The sequence below is a fragment of the Diospyros lotus genome, chromosome 1, assembly GCF_014633365.1.
Source record: "Diospyros lotus cultivar Yz01 chromosome 1, ASM1463336v1, whole genome shotgun sequence".
Classification (NCBI taxonomy): Eukaryota; Viridiplantae; Streptophyta; class Magnoliopsida; order Ericales; family Ebenaceae; genus Diospyros; species Diospyros lotus.
Genome location: NC_068338.1, coordinates 39,752,222 through 39,780,010, shown reverse-complemented (window position 1 = coordinate 39,780,010; position 27,789 = coordinate 39,752,222). Strand labels below are relative to the sequence as shown.

General features: G+C 42.0%; 3 protein-coding genes across 3 annotated transcripts; 2 read left to right on the top strand and 1 right to left on the bottom strand.

The window, feature by feature from the left end:
- The first annotated feature begins 1,990 nt into the window (after positions 1–1,990).
- On the top strand, positions 1,991–4,950 carry LOC127797525 (arginine decarboxylase-like). Its single transcript, XM_052330511.1, has one exon. The coding sequence runs from the start codon at positions 2,523–2,525 to the stop codon at positions 4,698–4,700; it is 2,178 nt and encodes a 725-aa protein (XP_052186471.1). The 5' UTR covers positions 1,991–2,522; the 3' UTR covers positions 4,701–4,950.
- Positions 4,951–7,634: 2,684 nt separating this feature from the next.
- Positions 7,635–8,469, bottom strand: LOC127797534 (arginine decarboxylase 1B, chloroplastic-like). Its single transcript, XM_052330523.1, has one exon. The coding sequence runs from the start codon at positions 8,453–8,455 to the stop codon at positions 7,769–7,771; it is 687 nt and encodes a 228-aa protein (XP_052186483.1). The 5' UTR covers positions 8,456–8,469; the 3' UTR covers positions 7,635–7,768.
- A 1,882-nt stretch (positions 8,470–10,351) lies between these two features.
- Positions 10,352–26,727, top strand: LOC127797512 (uncharacterized). The gene is made up of 10 exons (XM_052330487.1): positions 10,352–10,531; positions 10,779–10,830; positions 11,702–11,779; positions 12,160–12,184; positions 12,270–12,302; positions 12,386–12,507; positions 12,637–12,767; positions 25,146–25,369; positions 26,025–26,263; positions 26,354–26,727. The coding sequence occupies exons 2-10, from the start codon at positions 10,828–10,830 to the stop codon at positions 26,447–26,449; spliced, it is 951 nt and encodes a 316-aa protein (XP_052186447.1). The 5' UTR covers positions 10,352–10,531; positions 10,779–10,827; the 3' UTR covers positions 26,450–26,727.
- Positions 26,728–27,789: the final 1,062 nt, after the last annotated feature.

Genomic DNA, 27,789 nt, shown 5'->3' with positions numbered 1-27,789 from the left:
AAGGAGAGAGAACAAGGAAAATAACATACTGTTACTCTGTTAGAATATCCAGAGGGTAGTCGTGGAGTAGGCACTGTTCTGACCGAACCATGTAAAAATTCCCTGTGTCTGTTCTATTTTATTCTTCTTCTTTGTATTTCGACTTATTTACGCATTGTAGGCCTACAAATCATGGTCGACTAATTTTGAATATCGACAATAACAAAATCTAATACCTCATAAGCAGTGTTCTAAAATACACTAAGTGTTAGTTGGGCATTATAGAGGGCCTAGTGCCTAGAAAAAATGTGTGTGTGTGTGTTTTTTAATTTTAACATTTTGATGTAAATTAAAATGTACAAATTTGTTTGCTTACCGATTAGCGAGAATTGAACAACAATTTAATTTTTCTTTTTTTTTTCTAAGTATTGTAACTTGCTACTTGACAAAGAAGAAGTTGGCTTGCTGGTTGCAACAAGAGCAAACATCAATGAACAAGGATGAAGATGGTGCAACAAGCAACAAGGAGGAAGATAACCATTCTTATCAGGGGAAGAAGAGCGAGAATTGACTGGGGAAAACAACTTGATCGACAGAGAGAGAGAGAGAGAAACGACGAGATTGGCAGCAAGAAAGACAAAGACGACAAGATCAATGGCGACAAGTCTAACCAGAGAATAAACAGAAAAGCGAAAGAGAAGGGGAAACATGCGAGAGACATAGAGTAACGACAAGAGAGAGAGAGGGGGAAACTGAAACATAATCGGCCCAAGCTACGTGCAACCTAAGCAGGTAAGCGGCCCGATTGATCGAGCTTGACGCCTAAAGGTGTCGACTAGGGCTTAATTGCAGCGACCACCTTAGTCGCCTTTTAGAATACTGCTTATAAGAAAAACTCATAATAGCAATAATCTCTCAATTTTTTGTATTTCTACTTCAATCTTGCTCTATCTCTTGCTTCCTCGTTACATTATTTTCTTTCAATTAATCAAACAATTCAAACATTTGCCTTGTATAATCCATTCTTTAATAATTTTTAAACACTAATCCACTCTGTAAAGTCTTAATAAATATATTGGTAGTCAAATTTTTTACATTATTAATAATAATATTATCTTAAATAACAAGTTAGATGGCGATATTTTATTTGAAATAGTAAATTTGAGCAGATGAAATATAATATATATTTTACCCTGAATAAAGGCCAAGATATTTTACCTACTCAGTCACAATTTCAAGTTAAATATTAATATTATTTGAATGTACATTAAGTAAAATAATAATTTACAAATCACGCAATTTAAGCATAGCCTCATTGTTAAAATATATTGCTGTAATAACCTTATATACATTCAGGTTACCTTTTTAAGAGTATGCAAATCAAATAATATTAAATGCATGAATGCTTTTGCCAACACCGTATTTAGTAATTTTATTATTAAAAATATTATTTGATTATGAATCAAACACACACACACACAATAATAATAATAATAATAATAATACTAAAAAGTAAAAAAAAGAAAAAGAAAAACAGTTTTGGAAATACCAAAATTTGGTCTGGCGTGAGTGATTACTGATTCCCAGAGGCAGAGGCCCTGAATGTAATTTTAGCAACATAAGCAATAATTTTGTGGAAAACTGGGAACCTGGCTGGGAGTGATCAAAGTGTAATTAAGCCTAAAAAGAGCAATGGGGAAAAAGCATGGAGGAGAATCACACCGAAATGCGGGCCCACGCATTCAAGCCACGCGGCAACCCGGCGCTGATTTCACCTCCCCCGCAAGAATCTCACAAGTCATAAGTCACCACCACCCAAACCAAGAAAGAAAGAAAGAAAGAAGGAAAGAAAATTAATCTCCAAACTCAAAAATATTAAAATACCAAAAAACACCAGAAATTGGGATAAGATTTTCCGTTCGGCCCATAAAAGTAAAAGGACTGGGCCCGGGTCCAATCTCGCCCCCCCCCCCCCCCGCCTCCCCACCCCCTATATAAAGGCCTTCCGCGTTCATGCAATTCTCGCCCAGTCCCTCATTTGTGGCGCTTTCTTTTAACAGATACTGGTATACCCAGCCCCTGCACTTACTCCGTTCCTTTTCTTTCCGCCGCCGTTAGGTTTCCGTCTTCGTTCCCATTTTCTATTTTCTTGCCGTTTCTTGCGAGTTTTGTAGGCCCTCCTCACCCTGGTGGGACTCGTTTTTGGGTGTTAATTTGTTCGCTGTCGGTGTTGTTTTCCATAAGTTCTGAATGGTGGGATTCGTGTTCCGTGTTTAGATTCGCATTGAGTTATTGCTGTTCTCGATTTCTTTTCTTCTCTCTCTCTTAGATCTTTTCTTCTTCTGAGAGCTCGGCGTGGGGATTGTGGTGTTTCGTCGGGGTGAGTTAGGGTTTGGTTCTTGTTTCTCAGATCCCTTCTGCTTCGTTTGAGGGGGTGGCCGGGGCCTTGGCCTCGGCGGCTTTCAAAGCCCCCACCTTTACAACAGAATCCACAAATCTGATTCTTTAATTCTTTTCGACTCGGAAAACAGATCGGGGAAGAGATGCCGGCCCTGGGATGTTGCGTAGACGCCGCTGTGGCTCCTCCTCCCGGCTACGCCTTCGCCCGGGATAGCTCTCTTCCCGCGCCGGACCTATTTTCCGGCGTACCTCTGCCGACAACCACAGCCACCATTGATACCACCACCCATTGGTCTCCCTCCCTGTCCGCTAGTCTGTACAAGATTGACGGATGGGGGGCTCCGTACTTCTCCGTCAACTCCTCCGGCAACATCTCTGTTAAGCCCTATGGCGCAGGCTCGCTGAGCCACCAAGAAATCGATCTCTTGAAGATTGTGAAGAAGGCGTCCGAGCCGAAATCCTCCGGCGGCCTTGGCTTGCAGCTGCCGCTCATCGTCCGGTTACCGGACGTGCTCAAGAACCGGTTGGAGTCTCTCCAATCCGCCTTTGATTTCGCTGTTCAATCTCAGGGCTACGAATCGCATTACCAAGGTGTTTATCCTGTGAAATGCAATCAAGACCGGTTTGTGGTCGAGGACATAGTGCGATTCGGGTCGCCCTTCCGGTTCGGGCTAGAGGCCGGGTCCAAACCGGAGCTCCTCCTCGCCATGAGCTGTCTCTGCAAGGGAAGCGCCGAGGCTTTGCTGATCTGCAACGGCTTCAAGGATGCCGAGTACATTTCGCTTGCTTTGGTCGCAAGAAAGCTGGCCTTGAACACAGTGATTGTGCTTGAGCAAGAGGAAGAGATCGATCTGGTGATTAACCTGAGCCAGAAGCTCGCCGTTCGGCCCGTGATTGGTGTCCGAGCGAAACTGAGGACGAAGCATTCCGGCCATTTCGGATCCACTTCAGGCGAGAAAGGAAAGTTTGGACTGACAACGACCCAGATTTTGCGTGTGGTGAGGAAGCTGGAACACTCTGGAATGTTAGATTGCTTACAGTTGCTGCATTTCCATATCGGATCTCAAATCCCTTCGACAGCGTTGCTAGAGGACGGCGTTGGTGAGGCCGCCCAGATCTACTGCGAATTGGTCCGCCTTGGGGCCTCAATGAAAGTCATTGATATCGGAGGTGGGCTGGGGATCGATTACGACGGCTCAAGATCGGCTGATTCTGACATCTCCGTCAGCTACGGCCTGGAAGAGTATGCTGCTGCCGTCGTTCAAGCCGTCCGCGTCGTTTGCGACCGGAAGTCTGTGAAGCATCCTGTGATTTGCAGCGAAAGCGGCCGAGCAATCGTTTCCCATCACTCGATTTTGATCTTTGAGGCTGTGTCCGCTAGCGTGCATGATGCGCCTGCTATGAATTCCCTCAGCCTTCAGTACTTCGTGGATGGCCTTCCCGAGGAGGCGCGCACTGATTATGGGAATTTGTCTGTCGCGGCCATTCGTGGAGACTACGAGACCTGCTTGCTCTACGCCGATCAGCTTAAGCAGAGATGTGTCGAGCAATTCAAGGAAGGATCTCTAGGTATCGAACAGCTCGCTGCCGTTGATGGCCTGTGTGACTTGGTCTCAAAGGCGATCGGTGCGGCGGATCCGGTTCGCACATACCATGTTAATCTGTCAGTTTTCACTTCCATTCCCGATTTCTGGGGAATTGGACAGCTGTTCCCAATCGTCCCGATTCACAGGCTTGATCAACGTCCGGGAGTAAGAGGCGTATTGTCCGATTTGACCTGTGACAGTGACGGGAAAATCAACAAATTCATCGGCGGCGAGTCAAGCTTGCCGCTTCACGAGTTGGAAGAAGGCGGCGGTATCTCTGGTGGTGGCCGTTACTATTTGGGGATGTTCCTGGGCGGGGCTTATGAGGAGGCGCTCGGAGGAGTCCACAACCTCTTCGGCGGCCCAAGCGTGGTGCGCGTGTTGCAGAGCGATGGCCCCCACAGCTTCGCGGTGACACGTGCCGTGCCTGGGCCGTCGTGCGGGGACGTGCTCCGGGTGATGCAGCACGAGCCCGAGCTCATGTTCGAGACGCTCAAGCACCGGGCCGAGGAGTTCGTGCACGACGATGGCGGCAGCTTCGCCTACGCGTCGCTCGCCAGCGGCCTTGCCGGCTCCTTCCACAACATGCCTTATCTTGTCGCCGGTTCGTCCTGCGGCTACACTGCCGCCAACGGTGGCAATCCCTACTACTATTGCAGCGATGAAAACTATGGCGCCGTTGGCGATTCTGCCGCAGCTGGGGAGGACGAGCAATGGACCTACTGCTGTGCTTGAGACTGGTCTAAGGATTTCCGCCGGTTGAGGAGGTTGTAAGCCGTGGAGGTCGTCTGTTTTTCAGTTAATTGATTTCCTTTCGTCTTTGAATCTAGTTTTATTTCCCTGAATTCCTGATGAACAAGATGCAATGCAAGCAAACAGCATGCTCTGTCTTCTGCATTCTGAGATTTTGAGTTGAATATTTCTGAAGCATGTAAAGTTGGGCACCAATTTCTCCTTTTTTTAATTGTTAGATCTTTAGTTGTTATTTTTGCGTTGCCTTGTGCCTGCTGTGGTTCTAGCATTGTTTTTGTTCAGCCTGGCCATAATGGAATATGGTTGTAGAGATATGCTTAATTGGCGAGTTCTTCTGTGAGCTCGCTCGAGTCGAGTCTCCGTATGGTCGGTCAGTCAGTGGCGTGATCCTGGGTTAGGACCTCGTGTTTTGGTTTTTTGTGTGGTAAAAAAAGGGCAATGGTTATTGAGGGTCAAGCTTCTTTTGGTTGAATGGATCCTGCAAGATGCCAATATGGCCTTGCTGTTGTGGGGTCTGTGGTGTTATCTCTATCTAGTTGTGGTCTCTTCCCTTGGTCAAATGTGCGATTCTTTGGACCGTGAAAGGGGGCTTTCAAGATCCAACAACTAGAGAAACCGCGTAAACTGGGCGTAGCAATTATTTTCGGGACACGAATGTGGTTGGAATGATCACGAAATTGGACGATTTCTAGTTTCATCAGTGGAACTATTTAAAAGTTTTTGGGTAAGCACTAGAACTCGTAGTGTCACCATGTTGATGATAGATGTTGACTGCTGGTGTTTTTTTCAAAAAGATCAAATCTCTTTAATCTCGAGCAACAATTTTATTTTTCAGTTGTAAGTTGCTTTTGCTGTACATGCTTGACGCGTGCGCGAGATACTTAATAGTAGTGGAAATGTGTTGGCCATAGCCACAGGTTTGTGTGTATAATTTATATATATATATATATATATATTGTGAAAGCCTCAAATGCAATTTGTGGTGGAAGATAGGAGAAGGGCAAGAATGAGACCATCTAAAAAGAGACTGGTTGGTTGCTATCAACTGTGAGAATACAATAATAATAGTAATAGTCCTGATGGTTGATAATCATGGTGAGTTGAATTAATACTGCTTGGTTTGTTGCACTGGCTATGTTATTAGGACTTTTAGAATTGGATTTTAAATGCATGCTGGATTTGAACCGCGTTTGTTAAAAGCTGACTTCTTCTTCATCCATCTGCTGGATTGAGACGCATGACAAAATACAATAATAATAGTAATAGTCCTGATGGTTGATAATCATGGTAAGTTGAATTAATACTGCTTGGTTTGTGTTGCACTGGCTATGTTATTAGGACTTTTAGAATTGGATTCTAAATGCATGCTGGATTGAACCGCGTTTGTTAAAAGCTGACTTCTTCTTCATCCATCCATCTGTTGGGTTACACCCTATTTGGAGAATTGTGGGAGAGTGTGTAGCATAATAATAGTAATTCATTTTTTAAAATTTTATTTTAAAATCAACAAAGTTAAGAGATAAATTTTTGTATTTTGATAGTTTATTGAATAGGATGGACACGTGCAATTTAGAGAATCAGGGAGGCAAAGAGGTAACGCCCGTCCAAGTAACGCCCGTTTCTGATTCATTCTCTCTCTCTCTCTCTCTCTCTCTCTCTCGTGGCTAGGGTTTTTCGGGCTGAGGGCGGCAGAAAATTTGGAATTAAAGTATGGGGTTTTCCCTAGTGGGCCTGAACCCTTCCTGAGGTCCTCGTGGGCTTGGGCTGGCCCTTCTTGCTCGCCCTTTACCCTTTTTTTTTTTTTTATCTTTTCACTAAACTAATTTACTACCTTTTTTTTATACAGTGCTCCATTTGTTTTATGTAAAATGGGTAAAATATTTTACCTTTCTTTTTTTGGCAAGTCATTTTTGGTCTTGAAACCAAGACCGAATTTGTACTATTCTCATGAGAAATCCCACGTTTTCAGAAAAAAAAAAAAAAAAAAAAGTTGTCAATCTCTAATAAGCATCAACAGTGGAACGTAGGATAGCTTGTCACCGTGATTAGTGCCCTCACAAACATGGTTCAATCCTGCATTCAGAACCCAATTATAAGTCCTTAATATATGGCAATGGCATTGCAAAAACTAAGCACAATTCTTCTCATTCTTCTATAAGTGCATTCAAATTCCACAGATTGTTAGCCATCAGTACTACTGGGTCTCATACAGTTCACAATAGCCAGACTCTATAGATGCTCATCTCACTCGTTGCCATATTCTAACTTCTCCCCTCTTCACCACAAAATGTATCTGAGGCTTTCACAATATATATGTATGTATGTATGTATGTATGAATTTATAAGCCTAGAAACCTGTGGCCAACACATTTCTACCATGCCCCTCGCACAAGGAGGAACTTAAAAACTGAAAAATGTACCAAAGTGCTCATCAATGATCATCAACATGAAGTATTGCTTGTGCTTATCAAGTACTTGATTATGCCCAGCAAGTAAATGAATTAGAACTTCATCGTTTTACTTCATCCAATTTCGTGGTCATTTCAGCCACATTTGTGTCCAGAAAATAATTGGGAGACCAAGTTGACGCGGTTTCTTTAGTTGTTGGATCTTGAAAACGCCCCCTTCTATGGTCCAATGAATGGCACTTATTGACCAAGGACGGGGATAAAGACAGAGATAACTCCACAGACCTAATACCCCACAAGAAGGACAATGCCCTATTGCAGAATCCATTCACTGACCTTGCCAAGAAGCTTGACCTCAATCCACTTCCCTTTTTTAACGAAGGGGAGATCATAATACAAGCAGAAAGGAATGGACATCATGTTAAAAAGTTAAAAAGGGGGAAGGGCAATTGATGCCAAATTTAGAGTGTGCAAGAATATTCCAAATTGTCAACTCAAAATCTCAGAATGCAGAAGACAGAGCATGCTGTTTGCTTGCATTGCATCTTGTTCATCAGGAATTCAGGGAAATAAAACTAGATTCAAAGACGAAAGGAAATCAATTAACTGAAAAACAGACGACCTCCACGGCTTACAACCTCCTCAACCGGCGGAAATCCTTAGACCAGTCTCAAGCACAGCAGTAGGTCCATTGCTCGTCCTCCCCAGCTGCGGCAGAATCGCCAACGGCGCCATAGTTTTCATCGCTGCAATAGTAGTAGGGATTGCCACCGTTGGCGGCAGTGTAGCCGCAGGACGAACCGGCGACAAGGTAAGGCATGTTGTGGAAGGAGCGCCGGCAAGGCCGTTGGCGAGCGACGCGTAGGCGAAGCTGCCGCCATCGTCGTGCACGAACTCCTCGGCCCGGTGCTTGAGCATCTCGAACATGAGCTCGGGCTCGTGCTGCATCACCCGGAGCACGTCCCCGCACGACGGCCCAGGCACGGCACGTGTCACCGCGAAGCTGCGGGGGCCATCGCTCTGCAACACGCGCACTACGCTTGGGCCGCCGAAGAGGTTGTGGACTCCTCCGAGCGCCTCCTCATAAGCCCCGCCCAGGAACATCCCCAGATAGTACCGGCCACCACCGGAGATACCGCCGCCTTCTTCCAACTCGTGAAGCGGCCAGCTTGACTCGTCGCTGATGAATTTGTTGATTTTCCCGTCACTGTCACAGGTCAAATCGGACAATATGCCTCTTACTCCCGGACGTTGATCCAGCCTGTGAATTGAGACGTTCGGGAGCAGCTGTCCAATGCCCCAGACATCGGGAGTGGACTTGGACGCCATGCTGTTGAAGACGAGAAGTGATTAATGTATGTAACTGTGATGGTACGTAACATAGTATTGAGTTGACGTCATGTTATAATTTAATTTAATTGTATGTTATCATGTGATCAAATTTGTGAATATGTGACGGTGATGGTATATTAATAAATTTAAAAGTAATAGTTGAGTTTTTCTTGTGTCATGTATTTACAAAAGAAATATATAATAAAATACGATATGATTATAAGTATAGTAAATTGAATATATATAGTTTGGGCTATTGAATGGGCTCCACCTAAGATATATATATATTATTTATAATTCATGACTGACAAGTTTAATTAGCTATTGACAAGTTTAATTGTCCCAAAATTAATAATATAAATGAAATCTACCGTGTCAATGTGGTATACGTAGACTTGATCCCACACACCAATTGCCTTTTAGATCAAGTCACATAAGCCATCATTGACAATGAGTTGTTCAACACCCAAAGACCCTTTCCTCAATGCATCATTGATTGAGTTAATTAGTGTAGGGCAAGTAGGTTTTGCACCCTCCAAGAACAATGGCAACAAACAAATTTCTTGTGGTCGGTATGCATTTCATTGGCAAGGCCCTCCGTGACATATTAAATGCTATCATGGTAAGTGAGTCATATACCCAAAGACCCTTTCTTGAATCCCTCAATGTATCTTTGCTTGAGTTGAATGGTGCAGAGCAAGTAGATTTTACACTCTTCAAGAACAATTGCGACAAAACAAATTTTCTATAGTCGATGTGCACTTCCTTGGCAAGGCCTTCCATGACATATTAATTGCTGAGGGGATGAGGGAATTCATAGCCAACGCATCATACACCCAAAGACCTTTTCTTGAATTTCTTAATGCATCTTTGCTTGAGTTGATTAGGGTAAAGCAAGTGGGTCTTGCACTCTTAGACTCTCCAATAACAGTTGTGACACACAAATTCTTATAGTTTGTGTTTACTTCGTTGCCAACCACTTTCATAACATATTAACGACTAAGAGAATTTAGAACAATAACATCATATATTTTTTTAAACACAACTTAGCTTTATAAGCAAAAATTAAGTGATAAGAGATAATTGTTCGACTATTTTTTTTTTTTATAAGTCACTGAACGTTTCAAATTCTTATTATCAAAAATACTTTAAATTATCTAAACAACTTTTAAAATTTTATATTTATATCACTTCAAGATTTGAAGACCACTCCAAATTAGTTAGGCATAATTCCAAATTACTTGACCACTCCACCAACTGATGGAGAAAGATAAAGGAAGGGGTTTTGTCTCTAAGTTTTAAAAATGTTTAGATAATAGAAGTATTTATTGTAATGTATAAGATGAGAGATGATGAAATGAATATCGTTTATACTTGGTCTATCTAAGGCCAATTTTTGGGCCTTATTTTTAAGAAGGCCCAAGAGAAGTCAAGTCATGTGTCAATAGAAAGCCACTAAGGCTCTCAGGTCACTTCCTCTCTCTCTTCTTGTTCTTTTCTATCTCTTCCTCTCTCTTTTTTATTCTTTTCTAAAAATGTTTTCATAAATTATTATTTTTGTAAAATTCAATCATTTGATCTTAAATTCAACTATATTTAACGTAAAAACGATCTCAATCTATAAGAAGAAAAGTCTTTTAATTTCACCATGGTGCAGAACAAGTCGCACAATGTTGGGACAGCCCACGGGCTTTCCTGGTAGGCCCAATATCATACGAGGGGGGAAGTGCTGGATCCGGGTCGGGCGAGCCTATGCCAGGCCGCAGGGCCCAAGGCCCTCGGGCCGTCAACGGGTGAGTCGGTGGCTTTTGATAGAGCACGTGTCAGTCACCGAGATGGCGTGCACACTACGCACCGAAGCGCATCTTAGCCCTTCTCATCATCACATCACTCTCCCCTCTTCTTTCTTCTACGATCCTGTTTGTTTCGCGTACAAATACGAATCCTTCTTCCAACAATCTCTCTTGAGTTCGTTTCTTGTTCTCCAAGTCCAAGGGTTTGCATTTGGAGCCTCCGTAAGAGACCAGAGCTCTTGGTTCCTTCTCGTTTGTTTCTGACTTCGACGCTGTTGCCGTATGTTTAACTCCAAATCCCTCTAATCTCCTGCATATTTGATCTGTACCGATTATTAGATCAGGATTTTTTTCAATCCTTGTTCTTTCACCTGAATTAATTCCTTTGATTTCATATAATTTTGTTGGCTTCGGATCGTTTTAACGGCATGCTTTCTTATTAAATTATATGCTGGACAAATACTGGTAAACTACTTGACATTGTTATTGTGATTTCGTTTTATTTAAGGGTTTTTCCTTTCATTCAGGGAGCTGAGACAATTCGTTCCGTGCTGAGACCAGCGAAACAAGTTAAACATGGTGTGTTCTTCAGCTATTTTTTCCAATAATCTTTTATGGTTTTCTTTAATGCCAAAAAGGTATTTGTTGAATTCATTGTAGTGCGTCGGTTGATTTGAAAAGTATATCATTGGTTTCACTGGGGAATTTGTTTTTGTTATTTTGTTTTGGTTAGTGTTTTTGGGAGTGTCAGTCTGTAGATTGAGGACAAAATTTAGGCCGAACAGTGCTAGAAAGTGAGAAACCTTTTCCCCTGGGTTATTTTGTGGACATCAAATCAGTGCCGATTCAAGGTGGACGTTTAAGGAGAGGAAATTTTGGTATTTTACATGACTGGATGCAGTCTTGTTCTACTGTTTTCACCTAAGCTTCAGCGTGAAAATGTAATTTTCCATTTTAATTTGTCTGGCAATTTATTCTTTATCAGTGGCTACAGGCTGAATGTGATAGTTGTCCTTCACAAATATTGGAAACAAGCAGTTTGATTCATTTCCAAGTGAAAGGATAACTTCTTCTTCCTCTTAAAATCAACTATGTAATGAATTTTATTCCTAAAAATCAATTTAGTTCACTCTTTTTGATGGGTTTCATTTCTTGTTCAGAATGTTGTTATTTTTTCTTCAAAATGTTAAGAAATATTGTGGTTACCTGTGTCTGTATTACCAACCATACAGCTATTACTAGTCTTGAGTGTCATTAAATTTGCAGAATATGTTGTTCTTAGATGGTGGTTCTTTGCTAATATGATGATCTAAATTCACTGCATTGGTGAGGAGTTATAAAAAGTTGCAAACTGTCTAACAACAAAAAAACAGCAACAGTTGGTGTTGTTTTCAACTGTTTGTTTTGTCTTATTATTGTCACATTCACTTCATTGACTGAGATATTACAGTTTTACGATGGATATGGATATCATGGAACATCATTCGAGCAAACTTACAGATGTTACCCTGCGTCTTTTATTGATAAGGTAGAAATTCTTTCCCTCAGCATTTATGAGTTTACTTATGCTGCAGCTATTTGCCACAACTGTACTAATTAAAAAGTTATTGTGTTGTTTTTTCTTCTTGAATTATTTCATTTCACGTTATGTGCCCTCAACCAAGTTTGTGGTGTCCTTTACTAAATGTGAATATAAATCAGCTATGGCAGAATGGAAATTGTTGTCATATCGTATATGCTCCTTTATTTCTGACAAGGGCTTTAGGTCTTCCTTAAATTTAGGCAGTGAGGAAAGTCCCTGACCTCACTCCCACCCCCAAAGGTGGGTGGGTGGGGGAACTGTTATAATATTGTTTTTCTTTTTACTTATGCGTGACTCTGATTCTTTCTTTCTGTTAAATCCTGCAGCCACAGCTTGAAAACGGTGATAAAAGTAAGTTATCAAACTCTAGCCAGCTAACCTGTGTGTGTAATAGCCTTTTAACTGTCTCAAAATCTTTGCTTTATGTTGTTAACAGTTATAATGCCTCCCTCAGCCCTTGACCGCCTCGGTTAGTTGATTCATTCACTTTATCAACTTTTGCTTAATTAATGTGCAATCTCTAAATGCTTACATTAAGATTCCACCCTGCAGCGTCTCTTCATATTGATTATCCTATGTTGTTTGAACTTCGCAATGCTGCTACTGAGCGTGTTTCTCATTGCGGTGTTCTGGAGTTCATTGCAGATGAAGGCATTATATATATGCCCTATTGGGTAGGTATCCAGTAGCCTATCTGCATGTTCTGGTTGTTTATATGACTCTTCTGAATGCCTGTGTATCTGTAAAGAAGTCTATCTCTGCATTAATTTAGCATTGATTCACCCTGGATTCCTATATTCTAGATGATGGAGAACCTACTCTTACAAGAAGGAGACATTGTGCGAGTGAAAAACGTGACTCTTCCAAAAGGCACTTATGTTAAACTGCAGCCCCACACAAAAGACTTTTTGGATATCTCAAACCCTAAGGCCATGTAAGTTCATGTCCTATGTGTTCTGTCCATGAGCATATGTCAAAGGTGGAATGATATTTCCCTCTGCTAGGATTATCTGATGATTTGGTCTTTACACCATCTAATTGTTTCCATTTATTTGCACTTAATACCATTTCATGATACCTCTAATTCTACTTTGATTCCCATAATTTCAGCAATGATAGTCATAATGTTGTGGTTTTGATCTAGTTGTAATATAGTAATCTTATGTAGAACAGTGTCGTGAACAGTAGCGGCGAACAGTGCGTCGATGAACAGCTACAATGAACAGTGTCGTGAACAGTAACGATGAACAGTGCACAGGGACAGAACAGTAATTACAGCATAATTCTATTATAGATTATGTCTATTTTAGTCTTTTTTCATGTTAGGGTTTGCTATTATGATTGCTTGTTGCTAGGGTAGTATTTAAAGTCTTTTTCTTTTCTCTTGGTGGCAGTTTTTTTCTAATAGAATTCTGGAATTTCTTTAAACTTTCTGGTGGAATCCAATTCCCTTTGATTTCTTAGAGATTTCGCTTGAAATATTTTCTTCTTGCTACGTCAAGGGGTATTAGAGCACGGTTTCTCCGTCTTCATATCGTTGACTGCTATCTTTCTCCATCAAATCAACCATGGGTGATGAGATTGCTGCCATGAAGGCTGAAATTAATGCCCAAAACCAACGGATTGACAATCTGTCCACACAACTTGGAGAGATTCGCCAATTGCTGTTGCAGGTTGTTGGAAATAGCGGGGGAAACGATGTTGGAAACCCTCCACCAACCAACATTGGCAATCTGCAACGTCCTAACCAAAGGAATCACCGCGATATAAATGCCCATGGTGAGAGACAACGAGGAAACAATAGGCGGCCTGCAATTGAACACAGTGAATTAGATTCCGGAGAGGATTTTGAGGATCCGCCTCAATACCACAATCGTCAACACCAACACCGAGGCACCTGTGACGACTATAGGATTAAGGCAGATATCCCTCCTTCTCGGGAAACTTGAGGATTGAAGAGTTCCTTGACTGGATGGTGGAAGTTGAGCGATTTGTGGAGATTATGGAGGTCCCTGAGGAGAAAATCGTTAAGATGGTAGCTTTTCGTTTGAAATCTGCAGCTGCTGTTTGGTGGGATCAGTTGTAGAAAACTCGCCAGAGACAGGGAAAGAATAGGGTTCGAACCTGGAGGAAGATGAAACAACTTATGATAGATCTGTTTTTACCCGCTGACTATGAGCATATTTTATATCGCATGTATTTGGGATGCACACAGGGCAACCGATCAGTGTCGGACTACACCCATGAGTTCATGAAACTAGCCGAGCACAACAATTTGACCGAATCTGAAAATCAGAAAGTAGCTAGGTATATTAATGGACTGAAAATTGCTTTACAAGATAAAATTGGGTTGCAGAATCTTTGGACTTTACAGGAAGCCATTAACATGGCATTAAAGGCTGAGATGATTGGAGTTGAGAGAGCGGCGACCAACTATCGTAGGGCTGCCACACCTATTGAACAACCACTAAACAGTGCTATTGACAAAGGAAAAACGATTGCTAGCTCATCTAGTTCCCAGAACAAGGCTAATATAGAAGGAGGCAACACCAAATTTGCTAATAGAGGAGCAGGGCGAGTTCCACCTCAAAGGGAGAATCCGTATGCCAGACCTTCAGTTGATATTTGCTATAGGTGTCAAAAATCTAGGCATCGCTCCAATAATTGTCCAGAACGAAGACAAGCTAACTTGGTGGAGCGTGAGGCATTTTTAGAGGTAGAAGAAGAAGTGGCGGATGAAGGTGATTATGATGGAGTAGAGTTTGCTGTTGAGGAAGGATTGGAGAGACTAAACTTGGTGTTGCAGCGAGTCCTTTTGTCACCAAAAGAAGAGGGATAGAGACATAACATATTCCGTTCGCTTTGTTCCATTAAGAATAAAGTGTGCGAAGTGATTGTGGATAATGGAAGCTGTGAGAACTTTGTATTAAAGAAATTAGTAAGTATGTTACAGCTACCAATTGAGAACTATCCCAATCCATATTCCCTTGGTTGGGTGAAGAGGGGGCCTTCTGTTCAGGTTACTGAGACGTGTAAAGTACCACTCTCCATTGGAAAACGCTATAACGATGAGGTGATATGTGATGTCATTGACATGGATGCATGCCATATTCTTTTGGGTCGCCCTTGGCAGTTTGATGTTGACTCTACTTTTCGGGGACGTGACAATGTGGTGTTATTTATGTGGGACAGCTATAAGATTGCTATGGCTCCTCTCAAACAGACGGGAAGTGCGAACAAACAAAGGTCATAAAGTTTTCTTACTCTCACAAGCAGCAAGCAAGAAATTGTGAATTTTGCAAGGCACTCCGACTGCATCTACCCAGTAGTGGTAAAAGGGCTTATGGTGGTTGGGAAGGAAGGAGACATGGTTCCAGTTGAAGTACAATAAATATTAAATAATTTTCAGGTTTTGATTTCGGATGAGCTCCCAAATGAATTGCCTCCTATGCGAGATATCCAGCACTAGATTGACCTCATGCCAGGAGCAAGCCTTCCAAATTTGCCTCACTACAGAATGAGTCCGAAAGAAAATGAAATTTTGAGAGAGCATATTGAAAACTTATTGAAGAAGGGGTTTATCAGAGAGAGCATGAGTCCTTGTGCAGTCCCCGTTTTGTTGGTGCGTAAGAAAGGAGGGACTTGGCGCATGTGTGTTGATAGTCGCGCCATCAATAAAATAACTGTGAAGTACAGGTTTCCTATTCCACGACTTGAAGACATGCTAGATGTACTTTCGGGGTCTAGTATGTTTACAAAGATAGACCTTCGAAGTGGCTACCACCAAATTCGAATCAAGCCCGAGGACGAGTGGAAGACTGCATTCAAAAGTAAGGAAGGGCTCTACGAATGGTTGGTAATGCCCTTTGGGTTGACCAACGCTCCTAGCACCTTCATGAGATTAATGAACCAGGTACTTAGACCTTTCATTGGCTCTTTTGTTGTTGTGTATTTCGACGATATTCTCATTTACAGCAAGAACAAAGGAGAGCATCTCACCCATTTGAGACAAGTCTTGGATGTGTTGAAAGAAAATCAGCTTTACATCAACCTGAAGAAGTGCACGTTCTGCACAAATAAACTCCTATTCTTGGGCTATGTGGTTGGTGAGGATGGTATACATGTGGATGAGAAGAAGAAAAAAGCAATCCGAGATTGGCCGACTCCAAAATCAGTGTCCGATGTGAGAAGCTTCCATGGCTTAGCCACTTTCTATAGGCGATTTGTACGACATTTCAGCACCATAGGGGCACCACTCACTGAATGTCTGAAGAAAGGGAGATTCAGTTGGGGAGAGGACCAAGATAAGAGCTTCGCCCTCATCAAGGAAAAGTTGTGCATTGCCCCAGTACTAGCCTTGCCAAGTTTTGACAAGGTATTCGAGGTTGAATGTGATGCCAGTGGTGTAGGTGTTGGAGCAGTACTTTCTCAAGAAAAGAGACCTGTGGCTTTCTTTTCTAAAAAATTGAGTGAGGCTAGACAGAAATGGAGCACTTATGATCAAGAATTCTATGCAGTTGTGAGAGCCTTGAAGCAATGGGAACACTACCTTGTGCAAAAGGAATTTGTGTTGTTCACTGATCACCAAGCCTTAAAGTTTATTAACAACCAGAAGCATGTCAGTAAGATGCATGCTAGGTGGGTAGCTTTTCTACAGAAATTTCCTTTTATGCTCAAACACAAATCTGGGAGTTCAAATCAAGTTGCTAATGCCCTGGGGCCTCAGCCGAAGAGCCTCTCTATTAATCACACTTTCCCAGGAAATTGTGGGATTTGAATGCTTAAAGGAGTTGTATAGAGGTGATGATCATTTTGGGCAGATTTGGAGCAAGTGTGTGAATCACAAGCCTATGGCAGATTTCCATATCAATGATGGGTATTTGTTTAAGGGCAATCAGCTTTGTATTCCTACCTCTTCCTTGCGTGAGAAGTTGATTCGGGACCTACATGGTGGAGGTTTGAGCGGACATTTGGGGCGTGACAAAACCATAGCTACTTTGGAGGAACGATATTACTGGCCTCAATTGAAGAGGGATGTTGGTAGCATAGTCCGAAAATGTTATACGTGCCAAACGGCGAAGGGTTAGGCCCAAAATACAGGATTGTACATGCCACTTCCCGTTCCCGAAGGCATATGGCAAGATCTCGCAATGGATTTCGTGTTGGGATTACCATGGACTTAAAGAGGAGTTGACTCAGTATTTGTGGTAGTCGATAGATTTTCCAAGATGGCTCACTTCATCGCTTGTCGGAAAACTTCTGATGCCTCGAATGTAGCCAAACTATTTTTCAGGGAGGTTGTTCGCTTGCATGGGGTTCCCAAATCCATTACTTCTGATAGAGATACAAAGTTTTTGGGGCACTTTTGGATTACATTATGGAAATTGTTTGGGACGAAATTAAATAGAAGCAGCACTGCCCATCCTCAAACAGATGGACAGACAGAGGTCACAAATCGTACACTTGGGAATATGATTCAAAGTGTGTGTGGAGACAAACCAAAACAGTGGGATTATGCATTAGCTCAAATTGAGTTCGCGTATAACAGTGCAGTTCACACAGCTACAGGTAGATCTCCATTTGCTATCGTGTATACCGAAGTTTCCCATCATGTTGTTGATTTGGCAAAGCTACCTAAGGGTAAGAGTACGAATAAAGCTGCTGAACAGTTGGCTGAAGAAGTTGCTATTCGTGATGAGGTAAGGCAAAAGCTGGAAAAGACTAATGCAAAGTATAAGACAGCGGTCGATTCTCACCGTCGAAATAAGCAGTTTTAGGAGGGCGATTCAGTGATGGTGTTTTTGAGGAAAGAGAGGTTTCCCGTTGGTACCTACAACAAGCTGAAGCCTCGAAAATATGGTCTTTTCAAGGTGCTTAAGCGGATTAACGACAATGCCTATATCCTTGATTTGCCAGCCTCCATGGGAATTTCTAGTACCTTCAATGTGGTAAACTTGTATGAGTACCATGAAGATTCCAAACCCCTCTATCCAGAATATAACTTGGGGTCGAGTTCCTTGGAGGTGGAAGGGACTGATATAGAACAGTGTCGTGAATAGCAGCGATGAACAGTACAACGAACAGTGTCGTGAACAGTAACGATGAACAGTGCACAGGGACAGAACAGTAATTACAGCATAATTCTATTTTAGATTATGTCTATTTTAGTCTTTTTTCATGTTAGGGTTTGCTATTATGATTGCTTGTTGCTAGGGTAGTATTTAAAGTCTTTTTCTTTTCTCTTAGTGGCAGTTTTTTTCTAATAGAATTCTGGAATTTCTTTAAACTTTCTGGTGGAATCCAGTTCCCTTTGATTTCTTAGAGATTTCGCTTGAAATCTTTTCTTCTTGTTGCGTCATAATCTCATTAGCCCCTCATCATCAGAGCAAATAAATGGGAAAAATAACTGCCAGTTCAACCTTGTGCATGGACATTATTCCAGTTCTCAGTTCAACATGTGAACTCAACCAGCTGACCATTTTATAGTACCAAAAGACAGCACGCTACGTGAGAATTTTATCCATTTTCTTTTTCCATAAGAAACTGCCCCTGCCGCTGCCTTCTTTTTCAATCTAGTTCACCACCAGCTGATGCTTTACCTACCTTGACAATAAATCATCACCATCTACAGTTCCTTTCCCTTCTCTACAAAATAATGCTTTTCTACTAACTCACCATTACCAACTTCTGCTTTATCCATTGTCATAAGGAGGCCTGAAATATCGCAGATTAAATCCTTCTTAAATAATTAGTTAATGTATGCAAAAGAACTTGAAGTATATAGTTGCAAGCAACACTAGTCCATGTCACAATTTGGGTATTTGGAGTGGAGAAAGGTCTAGATTTAGAAAGAATGCTCTTTTTTGCAAGTACTGCGGCCTTGATGTTAGATTATGTGTTTGGGATTTTAGGAGGAGTTGGTTGAATTAAGAGTTCGGGAAATAAAGATTACAGTGTTAGTTGATAGCAACCACATGCAAATTGGGTATAAAACTGTCAATATCAGCCAGGGACAGGATAACCCAGTTTTGCCTCAAATCACCTATTTAGTTTTCCAATGATTGGCTTAACATATTTTCTAGGTTGCAAATAATATTCACAACCAAGGTAATAGCAACAATGTCACATGTGGTTTTTTCCCCTTGTATTTTCGACAAACATAAATAATATCTGGGGCAATACAGAGTTACAGACTTGTGAGAATTTTAAGCCTTTAGGAGCACTATCAGCCAGAGAGAAATGAAAAGGAGAAGGTGCAATAGGACTAGTAGAAAGGAAGAAGACCACAGTTAGGACTTGCTAGATATCACAGCAAGAATATATTGAATAAGGTACCATATAGCAAGTCTTACATTAAGTGTTCTAGGTTACTTATAACAACATATATTTCCTGTCTAATGCTTAGGATTAGCTTTCATCATTTTCCTCTCATTCAGAACAACTTTGTGGAAGTATGGGAGGATTGTCAATTTCTTTGGTCCATCGTTATAGTTGGAAGTGAAGTAAAGATATCATTCATGCAATTTGAGTACAGGCTACATAATTTCTTGTTGTTTCCATTACAATGAATCTGGATTTGCACATGTTGAGACCATGATACCCACCCAATACAAATGACATTTGTAATCATTGATCTCACCATCTATATTCAAATTGGCTGGTTGCTCAGTCTTATAGTTGCTTTCATAATATTTGTATTGTTCTCTATTTAACAGTTTTTTGCCTTTATTAATTTGATTTCACTTGCAAGCATCATACTGGTAGAATTCTAAGAATTGCAAGATGACTTGATTCAATAAGCAAGAGTTCCAAACCAATTACAGCCGAAAATGAAGAAAACAGGGCAATTCGAGAGGCCCTTAATCTCTCCTACTTTCTGGAAATTCTTCACACCTCCCTCACCTCCTCCACCTCTCTTTTATTCCTCAATCTCTAACGGAATTAGAATCCGCACATGCAGGTTGTTACACAACCTTGCAATTCCTATTCTACCCCTCCTCTAACATGCTGGCTGTTACAACCACCTAATTTCCCTAATTCCCAAACTAACCCCGATTCCTTGGACGCCTTTGGTATGTCCAGTGAATCGGTGGTTTATCACTACTCCCTCCCCCATCTTTCACCTTGTCCTCAAGGTGGAAAAATGAAAACTGCTGCTGGATCACTGAGTAGGGCTCTGAAGTGGCTTCCAATGGTGGCAGGCCTTTCCACTGAATCAACACTTCTGCTCCTGCCATTCCCCGAGCGCAGTCCTAGCATCGCTGAGGGTTCACCACCATTTTCAGGTCTTCATTAAGCTGTTTGGGCAGCTCCATCGTGGCCTTCATTACACCCTTAGCCTCCCGTAGTTGGGACACGTGAAATGTTGGGTGGATTTGACAATGTGGAGGCAGTTTCAGCTGGTAAGCCACAGGACCTACCTCCTCCTCAATCTCAAACGGGCCATAATAGCGTGCCGCTAGTTTCTCATTTGCACGGACAGCCAAAGACCTTTGTCGATACGGTCTTAATTTCAAATATACTAAGTCTCCTACCTGGAACTTCACATCCCTTCTTTCCCCATCTGCTCTCTGCTTCATTATGGCATGTGCCCTCAAAAGTTGCGCCTTCAGTTTATCTAGGATCGCATCCCTTTCCATCATCTGTTGCTCCACCATCGAGACGGGAGTAGTTCCCTTCTCAAACCTCACTAAGGGAGGCAGTTCCCTCCCATACACCACTTGAAGGGAGTTAATTTAGCAGCTGTGTGATAGGAGGTATTGTACCATAATTCAGCCCATGGTAACCAAGCGAACCAGGCCTTTGGTTTGGTGGAAGCGAAACATCTCAAGTAGGTTTCCAAAGTCCGGTTGAGTACCTCGGTTTGCCCATTCATTTGTGGATGATAAGCTGTACTTCCTTTGAGTTTGGTGCCCTATAGTCGAAAAATCTCCTCCCAAAATCTGCTCATAAAAATTTTGTCTTTATCCGACACAATGGACCTAGGAACCCCATGGAGCCTCACCACTTCCTTGATAAAAGTTCCAACCACCTCCCCAGTTGTAAATGGATGTTTAAGGCCAATAAAATGCCCATATTTGCTAAGTCGATCCACCACGACCAAGATCGAGTCCACCTTGCTAGATTTTGGGAGTCTTTCAATAAAGTCCATGGCGATGTCGTCCCAAATTTGGTTAGGAATTGGTAGTGGCTGTAACAGTCCCCCCGGTGACAAGGTTATATATTTGTTTTGTTAACAAGTCGAACACTCACTTACATATCGATGCACATCCTTCTTCATACCCGACCAATAGACATTCCCCGACACCCTTTTGTAAGTTTTTAGAAACCCCGAATGACCTCCCATGCTCCCATCATGCCCTTCTTGGAGTATCAACAGAATTAGTGCGGATCCCTTGGGTAAGTAAAGTCGTCCCTTGTAGATGAGGTGCTTGTCCACCAGCTGAAAATTAGGATGAGAGGAGGGGTCAACTCGTAACTCTTGGATCAATTTTTGCAGCCCTGCATCAACGTTTACTTCACTTACCACCTGCTCCAATTGGACCACCCTAGGCATTGTCAAAGCCATCAAAGTTGTTGTGTGACAGATTCTGGACAGCCCATCAGCCGCTTTATTTTCCATCCCAGCCCGATAATGTATCTCAAATTGGTATCCCATCAGCTTTACCATTCATTTCAAATATTCAGGACTTACCTCCCGCTGCTCCATCAAGTACTTGAGGCTTTTTTGATCCGTTCTAATAAAAAATTTTATGCCTAACAAGTAGTGCCTCTACTTTTGCACCGCAAATACTATGGCCATGAGTTCTCTTTCATAAATTGATTTCTTCCTCCCCAACTGACTGAATGCTTGGCTGAAATAAGCGATTGGGCTCTGTTCTTGCATCAAAACAGCCCCCATTTCATGCCCCGAGGCATCAGCTTCAATGATGAAGGGCTTCTCAAAGTTGGGCAAGGCTAAAACGGGTAAGGATACCATTTTAACCTTGAGTTGTTGGAAGGCTTGTTCAGCAACCTCGTCCCAAAAGAATTTATTCTTTTTCAATCGATCCGTTAGAGGCCGAGCCAGCTTACCATAATCTCTCATGAAGCGTCTATAGTACCCCCGTAAGCTCAAGAAACCCCCTCAATTCCTTTGCCGTTGTTGGAGTAGGCCAATCCATAATCGCTTGCACATTGTTGCTATTAGCTAAAAGCCCTAAATAGGAAATAACATGGCCCAAATACTCAATTTCCAGCTGCCCAAACACACACTTCTTGCTGTTGGCCACCAGTTGGTTGTCCGCTAACACCTTCAACACACATCTTAGGTGTTGTTCATGCTGTTCCAAACTGCTGCTGTACACCAAGATATCATCGAAAAACACCAACACAAAACGCCTCAAATAATCTCTGAAAATTTCATTCATCAACGCTTGGAATGTAGCCAGAGCGTTCATCAATCCAAAAGGCATCACTAAGAACTTGTAATGCCCTTCATGAGTCCTAAATACTGTCTTTGGAACATCCTCGGGCCTAACCCGAATCTAGTGGTAACCAGATTTTAAGTCAAGTTTGAAAAAACCCGAGCACCATACAACTCATCAAGCAACTCATCTATCACCAGAATGAGAAATTTGTTTGGAACCATTTCCTTGTTCAAGGCCCTATAATCGACACAAAAGCGCCATCCTCCATCCTTCTTCTTAACCAATAATACTGGGCTAGAAAATGGACTGGAGCTGGGTTGAATGATTCTTGCGGCCAACATTTCACCCACTAACTTCTCAATCTCATTCTTTTGTAAATAAGGATAACGGTAGGGTCTTACACTCACCGGTGAGGATCTCGGAATTAGGTTTATGGCATGGTCCATTTCCCTACTAGGTGGCAGCCTCTCCACAGCAGTAAACACCCTTCCATAGTCAGCCAATGCCCTTTTCAACAATTCTAGAATTGCTCTATGATTTTCTTCAAATTCAGCTGCCATTGTTCCCAATTCCAGCAACATCCCTTCCCCCTTCTCCTTGAATGCTTTTACCATAGCTTTTAAAGATACCAATGTCTTGCTCAAGCTAGGATCCCCCCTGCAAAGTTATAGCCATGCCTCCTACTTGAAACTTCATGGTGAGAGTTTTCCAATCCACATTCATCTTTCCCACTATTGCTAGCCACTTCATTCCAGAATAACATTTGAGCTTCCCAATGCCAAGGGCAAGAAATCTTCCACAGTCTGCAAATTTTGGAGCTGAAGCTTCACTCCTTTGCAAATTCCAGCCCCTTGAACTGCCACTCCCGTTTACAAAATCACACTGTACCCTGTTGTTTCCTCCCTACTTAACCCCAATAGCTGCACCAACTCCACAGAAATAAAGTTATGGGTTGCTCCTCCATCAATAAAGACCACAACCGACTGTTGCTCTATCTCCCCTTTTATCTTCATTGTTTGGGGTGCTGTCAAACCTACCACAGAATTTATGGACAGCTCAATAGCCTCACCCCCTTGGGCTGGTACCCCTTCTGCCTCCCTATCTCAGCTAATGCATTGGTTGTCTTCTTCTTCCTCTACCCATTGTTCCTCCTCCTCTACTTCTTCATCATATATCATCATCACTTGCAGCTCTTTATTCTTACACTTGTGGCCTATCGTATACTTCTCGTCACACCTAAAACATAAGCCCTTATCTCGCTTGGACTTCCATTCGGCCTCACTAAGCCGTTTCCAAGGCTGATTACTCACCCTACCACTATTTTGGGGACGAAATGGATAAGGGGAGTTCGCTGCCAAAGATTTAGAAGCTGGTTGCGCATGGGGCGAGGGCCCCCGCGTTGGAAATTTGGACTAGCGAATGAAACAGATGGACCTCTATTCGAAGTCAATCCAGCTGCATTTCCCCGGAGCACAAGGTTCCTCTCTTCTATTCGTTGCACTAGGTCTATCATTTGCTCCAAACTCCTTGGCCTCAACACTCTCAACTCAACCTTGATCTTCGGATGGAGACAGTTGATGAAGTGCCCTTTTAGCACAGCTTATGGCAGATTTTCCAGAGGCGATGCCAACTCCTCAAAGCTTTGACAGTAATCCGAGACAGTCCCTCTCTGCCAAAGAGCTAAAAAATGCTTTTCTACCGACTCTTCTTGAGTGGGTCGGACTCGGCTTCGCAACAACAGCTTGAAATCCTCCCAAGTCCTCATTCTCCGCTGTTTTTCTTCCCACTGAAACCACGAGAGGGCAAGTCCTTCCAAACATATAGCTGCTGTATTCACCTTCTCCATATCAGTCAACCTATTCACCGAGAAGTATCGCTCGACCCTGAAAATCCAGCTATCTGGGTCACCTCCATCGAAGAGCGGCATTTCCAGCTGGCGTCCGCGAGATTCTGATCGCTAGCCACCCTCGACCCCCTCCATTTCAGCTCGCCTCCTGCCCGCCTCGGGCGTCGCCTTCGAGTCACTTCCCTCAGGTGATTGTTCTCCCCACTTCTCCTTGTGCTTCCTTTCTCGCTGTTGCTCCTCCCACCTCGCTCTCATCTATTCAAACTGTTCCAACAAGGTAGTAACGGTCTTCTCCACCGATCGAACCTCCCTTCTCATGGCATTCGATTCACTCTTCATGGCGTCCACGCCCAGTTGTACGCTATCCAGCCTCTTCTCTAAATCTCCCACTCGATCTATTAAGTTCACCATTAGGATCGCAATGCTCTGATACCAAAATGGCAGAATTCTAAGAATTGCAAGATGACTTGATTCAATAAGCAAGAGTTCCAAACCAATTACAGCCGAAAAGGAAGAAAACAGGGCGATTCGAGAGGCCCTTAATCTCTCCTACTTTCTGGAAATTCTTCACACCTCCTCCACCTCTCTTTTATTCCTCAATCTCTAACGGAATTAGAATCCGCACATGCAGGTTGTTACACAACCTTGTAATTCCTGTTCTACCCCTCCTCTAACATGCTGGCTGTTACACAACCTTGTAATTCCTGTTCTACCCCTCCTCTAACATGCTGGCTGTTACAACCACCTAATTTCCCTAATTCCCAAACTAACCCCGATTCCTTGGACGCCTTTGGTATGTCCAGTGAATCGGTGGTCTATCACATACCTGTCTAAAATGGATCCATTTATTCTATGTTGTCATTATGTAATTAAGCTTGATATATCAGAATGGTATGGGCTTATCCATTAGAACTCCTGTTTTGTTTTGCCGTGTGGTGTTTCCTTGTCTTATTGACTTCTATAATATTTAGAGTACATGTTGACCCACTCGTCTGGCATTACTGTGGGTGGATCTCCTAATTTGGCTGACTTTTCTTCTTTACCTTACGTTGTGCAGCTTGGAGACGAAGTTAAGGAATTTTTCATGCTTAACTACAGGAGACAGTATTATGGTGGCGTACAATAATAAGAAATATTACATAGATATTGTCGAAACAAAGCCTTCAAATGCAATAAGTATAATTGAGACGGACTGTGAAGTGGACTTTGCACCTCCCCTTGATTACAAGGAACCTGAAAAGCCTGTTGCAGCTGTTCCTTCAAGCAAGAAACTGGCAGGAGGTGTGATTGAGTTGATTTTGACATTTTATACATCTACTCATTCTTGACATGCTTATATTATCTTTTTCTTTCTTTATTCACTTGTGATAAATTTAGTTGATTCATAGGTAGGTTGCTGCTTGTATATGTTTTTTTTTTTATGATAGGAGTACATCATTTTAGTTTCTGTTAGGTTCTAGAGAATGCATTACTGATGGAGCAAACTTTGCATATAGCTTTTGTCTCTGAGAGAAACACCAAATCACATGGAAGATGACGTTTTCTTCAAACCTGACATCGTGTGCTTTCTGAAGAACTTTTAGCATGTTAAAGATAAGGCATTTATTAGAATTAGCTGATTTAGGACTGTTGAAAAAGACTAGTAAATTTCTAGTTGATTATAGGTGAAGTCCTTGAGTTCGATAGTAAACTAGAGTTGAGTTTTTGAGAGGATTGATGCCTTAAATTTAGGTGCTTTAAAACACAGAACCAATGGAACAACAATACATTTGCTGGCCAACTGATGTTTGTGGGACTTGAAACCCCGTCTAATACATTTTTAAGGTTTAAAAATCTGTTGAGGATTGAGTTACATCATTTTCGGGATAATAGTCTTCAGGATCCTTCAGTTCTTTTACCTGTCTCTTAACCAAAGTAGCAACCTTTGTTCGTACAGGTCAAGAGGCTCCACCCGAGAGTGAACCTAAGTTCAGTCCATTTACAGGATCAGGGAGACGCTTGGATGGAAAACCTTTAACGTACCAACCTCCACCTTTGTCTTCCTCTGCATCTAAGGATAGGCAACCTGATGTTGCCAATGGTGGGCAGGCTTCTGCCGGATCTAGTTCACAAGGCACTGCTCGTCAAGCTCAAGGGAAGCTTGTGTTTGGCTCAAGCTCTAAGGCTCCACAAAAGGTACAGATGCCTCACCTTTCATAATTTACCCGCAATTAAGGATATGTGGTCATATCTCAGCCTGTGAGTTTTTACTAATTAACGTTGCAGGAAGCTGCAAAGGAGCCCAAGCAGGAGCAGCAGCCGAAGAAAGACGACCCGAAATTCCAGCCTTTCACCGGGAAGAAGTACTCGCTCAAGGGTTGATTAAAATTCAAAGGTGATATATTACTGGAAACTGCAACAGGGGATTCTTTGTTTCAAACTGGAAAGCAGTTATACCGTGGGGTTTAAAATGGGCTTGCAACTGTGTTCATCACAAGCTCTGTTTCACGTTCTCTGATTCTCTGTTACCAATATTGTAAGTAGACCTGTCTCTTCCGCTGCCACAAGTTGTGCTGACCTTGGATTATTCCTCCTTTTCTTTCTCCATCGTTGTGTAGCCTCTTTGCCTTTCTAATCAATCAACGATCCTTACAACTTAATTGCAGTCTCTGCTACTTGCTATCGATATTCTGTGTTTTTTCAATTTTAGTTTTCGAAACCTCTGCATCCAAATTGATTCAACACTGGGCGGTTAAAATTTATGGTCATGAACCAAGGGCAGTATCTTGTTGAGGTAGGCTGTGGGCTCTAGGGCCCTCGGTCCAACTTGTCTCAACTGTGTTTTACCAGTCTATCCGGGTCTTTCTTTACTATTTCTCGCAAAAGCTTGTTTTACTTCAGTAGCTCTCTCCGTCTCTCTCTCTCCACACAACTAAACGAATTTTTTGCTTTATTTAAAAATTAAAATGCCTGTGAACGAATAGTGTCCTTGCTTGATGCCTATGCTTAACAGCTATGAGCTTTTGGGTAGTTTAGTTTGATTTTTGAGTTTTTAAGTTTTTATTTTTATTTTTTAACTTTCGATCTTGTTTTTATTTTGAAAAATAATTTTTTTATGATTTGAGTGGTCTCTGCATATGCTTTCAAGCGACGAGTATATGTATTGTTAATTCAGCGGAGGAATTTGATAAAGTTCAGCTTTGATTTTTGTTTTTATTTTTGTAAGAAGTGTTCGTCGATCCACAAAGACCATTGTAACAGGTCTATCAATGTGGTAGTGTTGGGCAACTCAAGACTTGATCAATGGGTTGGCTCTCCAATCTAGGATGTTTGTTTCCGGTGAAAGATAAGACCATCAGGAGAAAAATAAAAACTAAATATAAATTTTTAAAAATAAAGATATAGAAATAAAGCGTAGGTCACATTTTTTGGTCAGTAAGACTCGCTCATTCTATTCAACTTAAAACAATTGCTTTAATGTTTTGATTCCATCAAGGGACAAATATAACTACAAAATTCTAATTTTATATAAGATTATAATAAATAAATAAATAAAGCATCAAAACAATATTATAAGCAAAACGTTCAATCAGGTCAAATTTAAAAAGAATCACCTGATTGGTTGATGTGTGTATTAATTGAGGCATGCCACAATGATGCCAAAACAAATGAGAATTGGGGGAAAGGGGGAAGGGCTCTTAATTGAACTGATTCCTGCCACC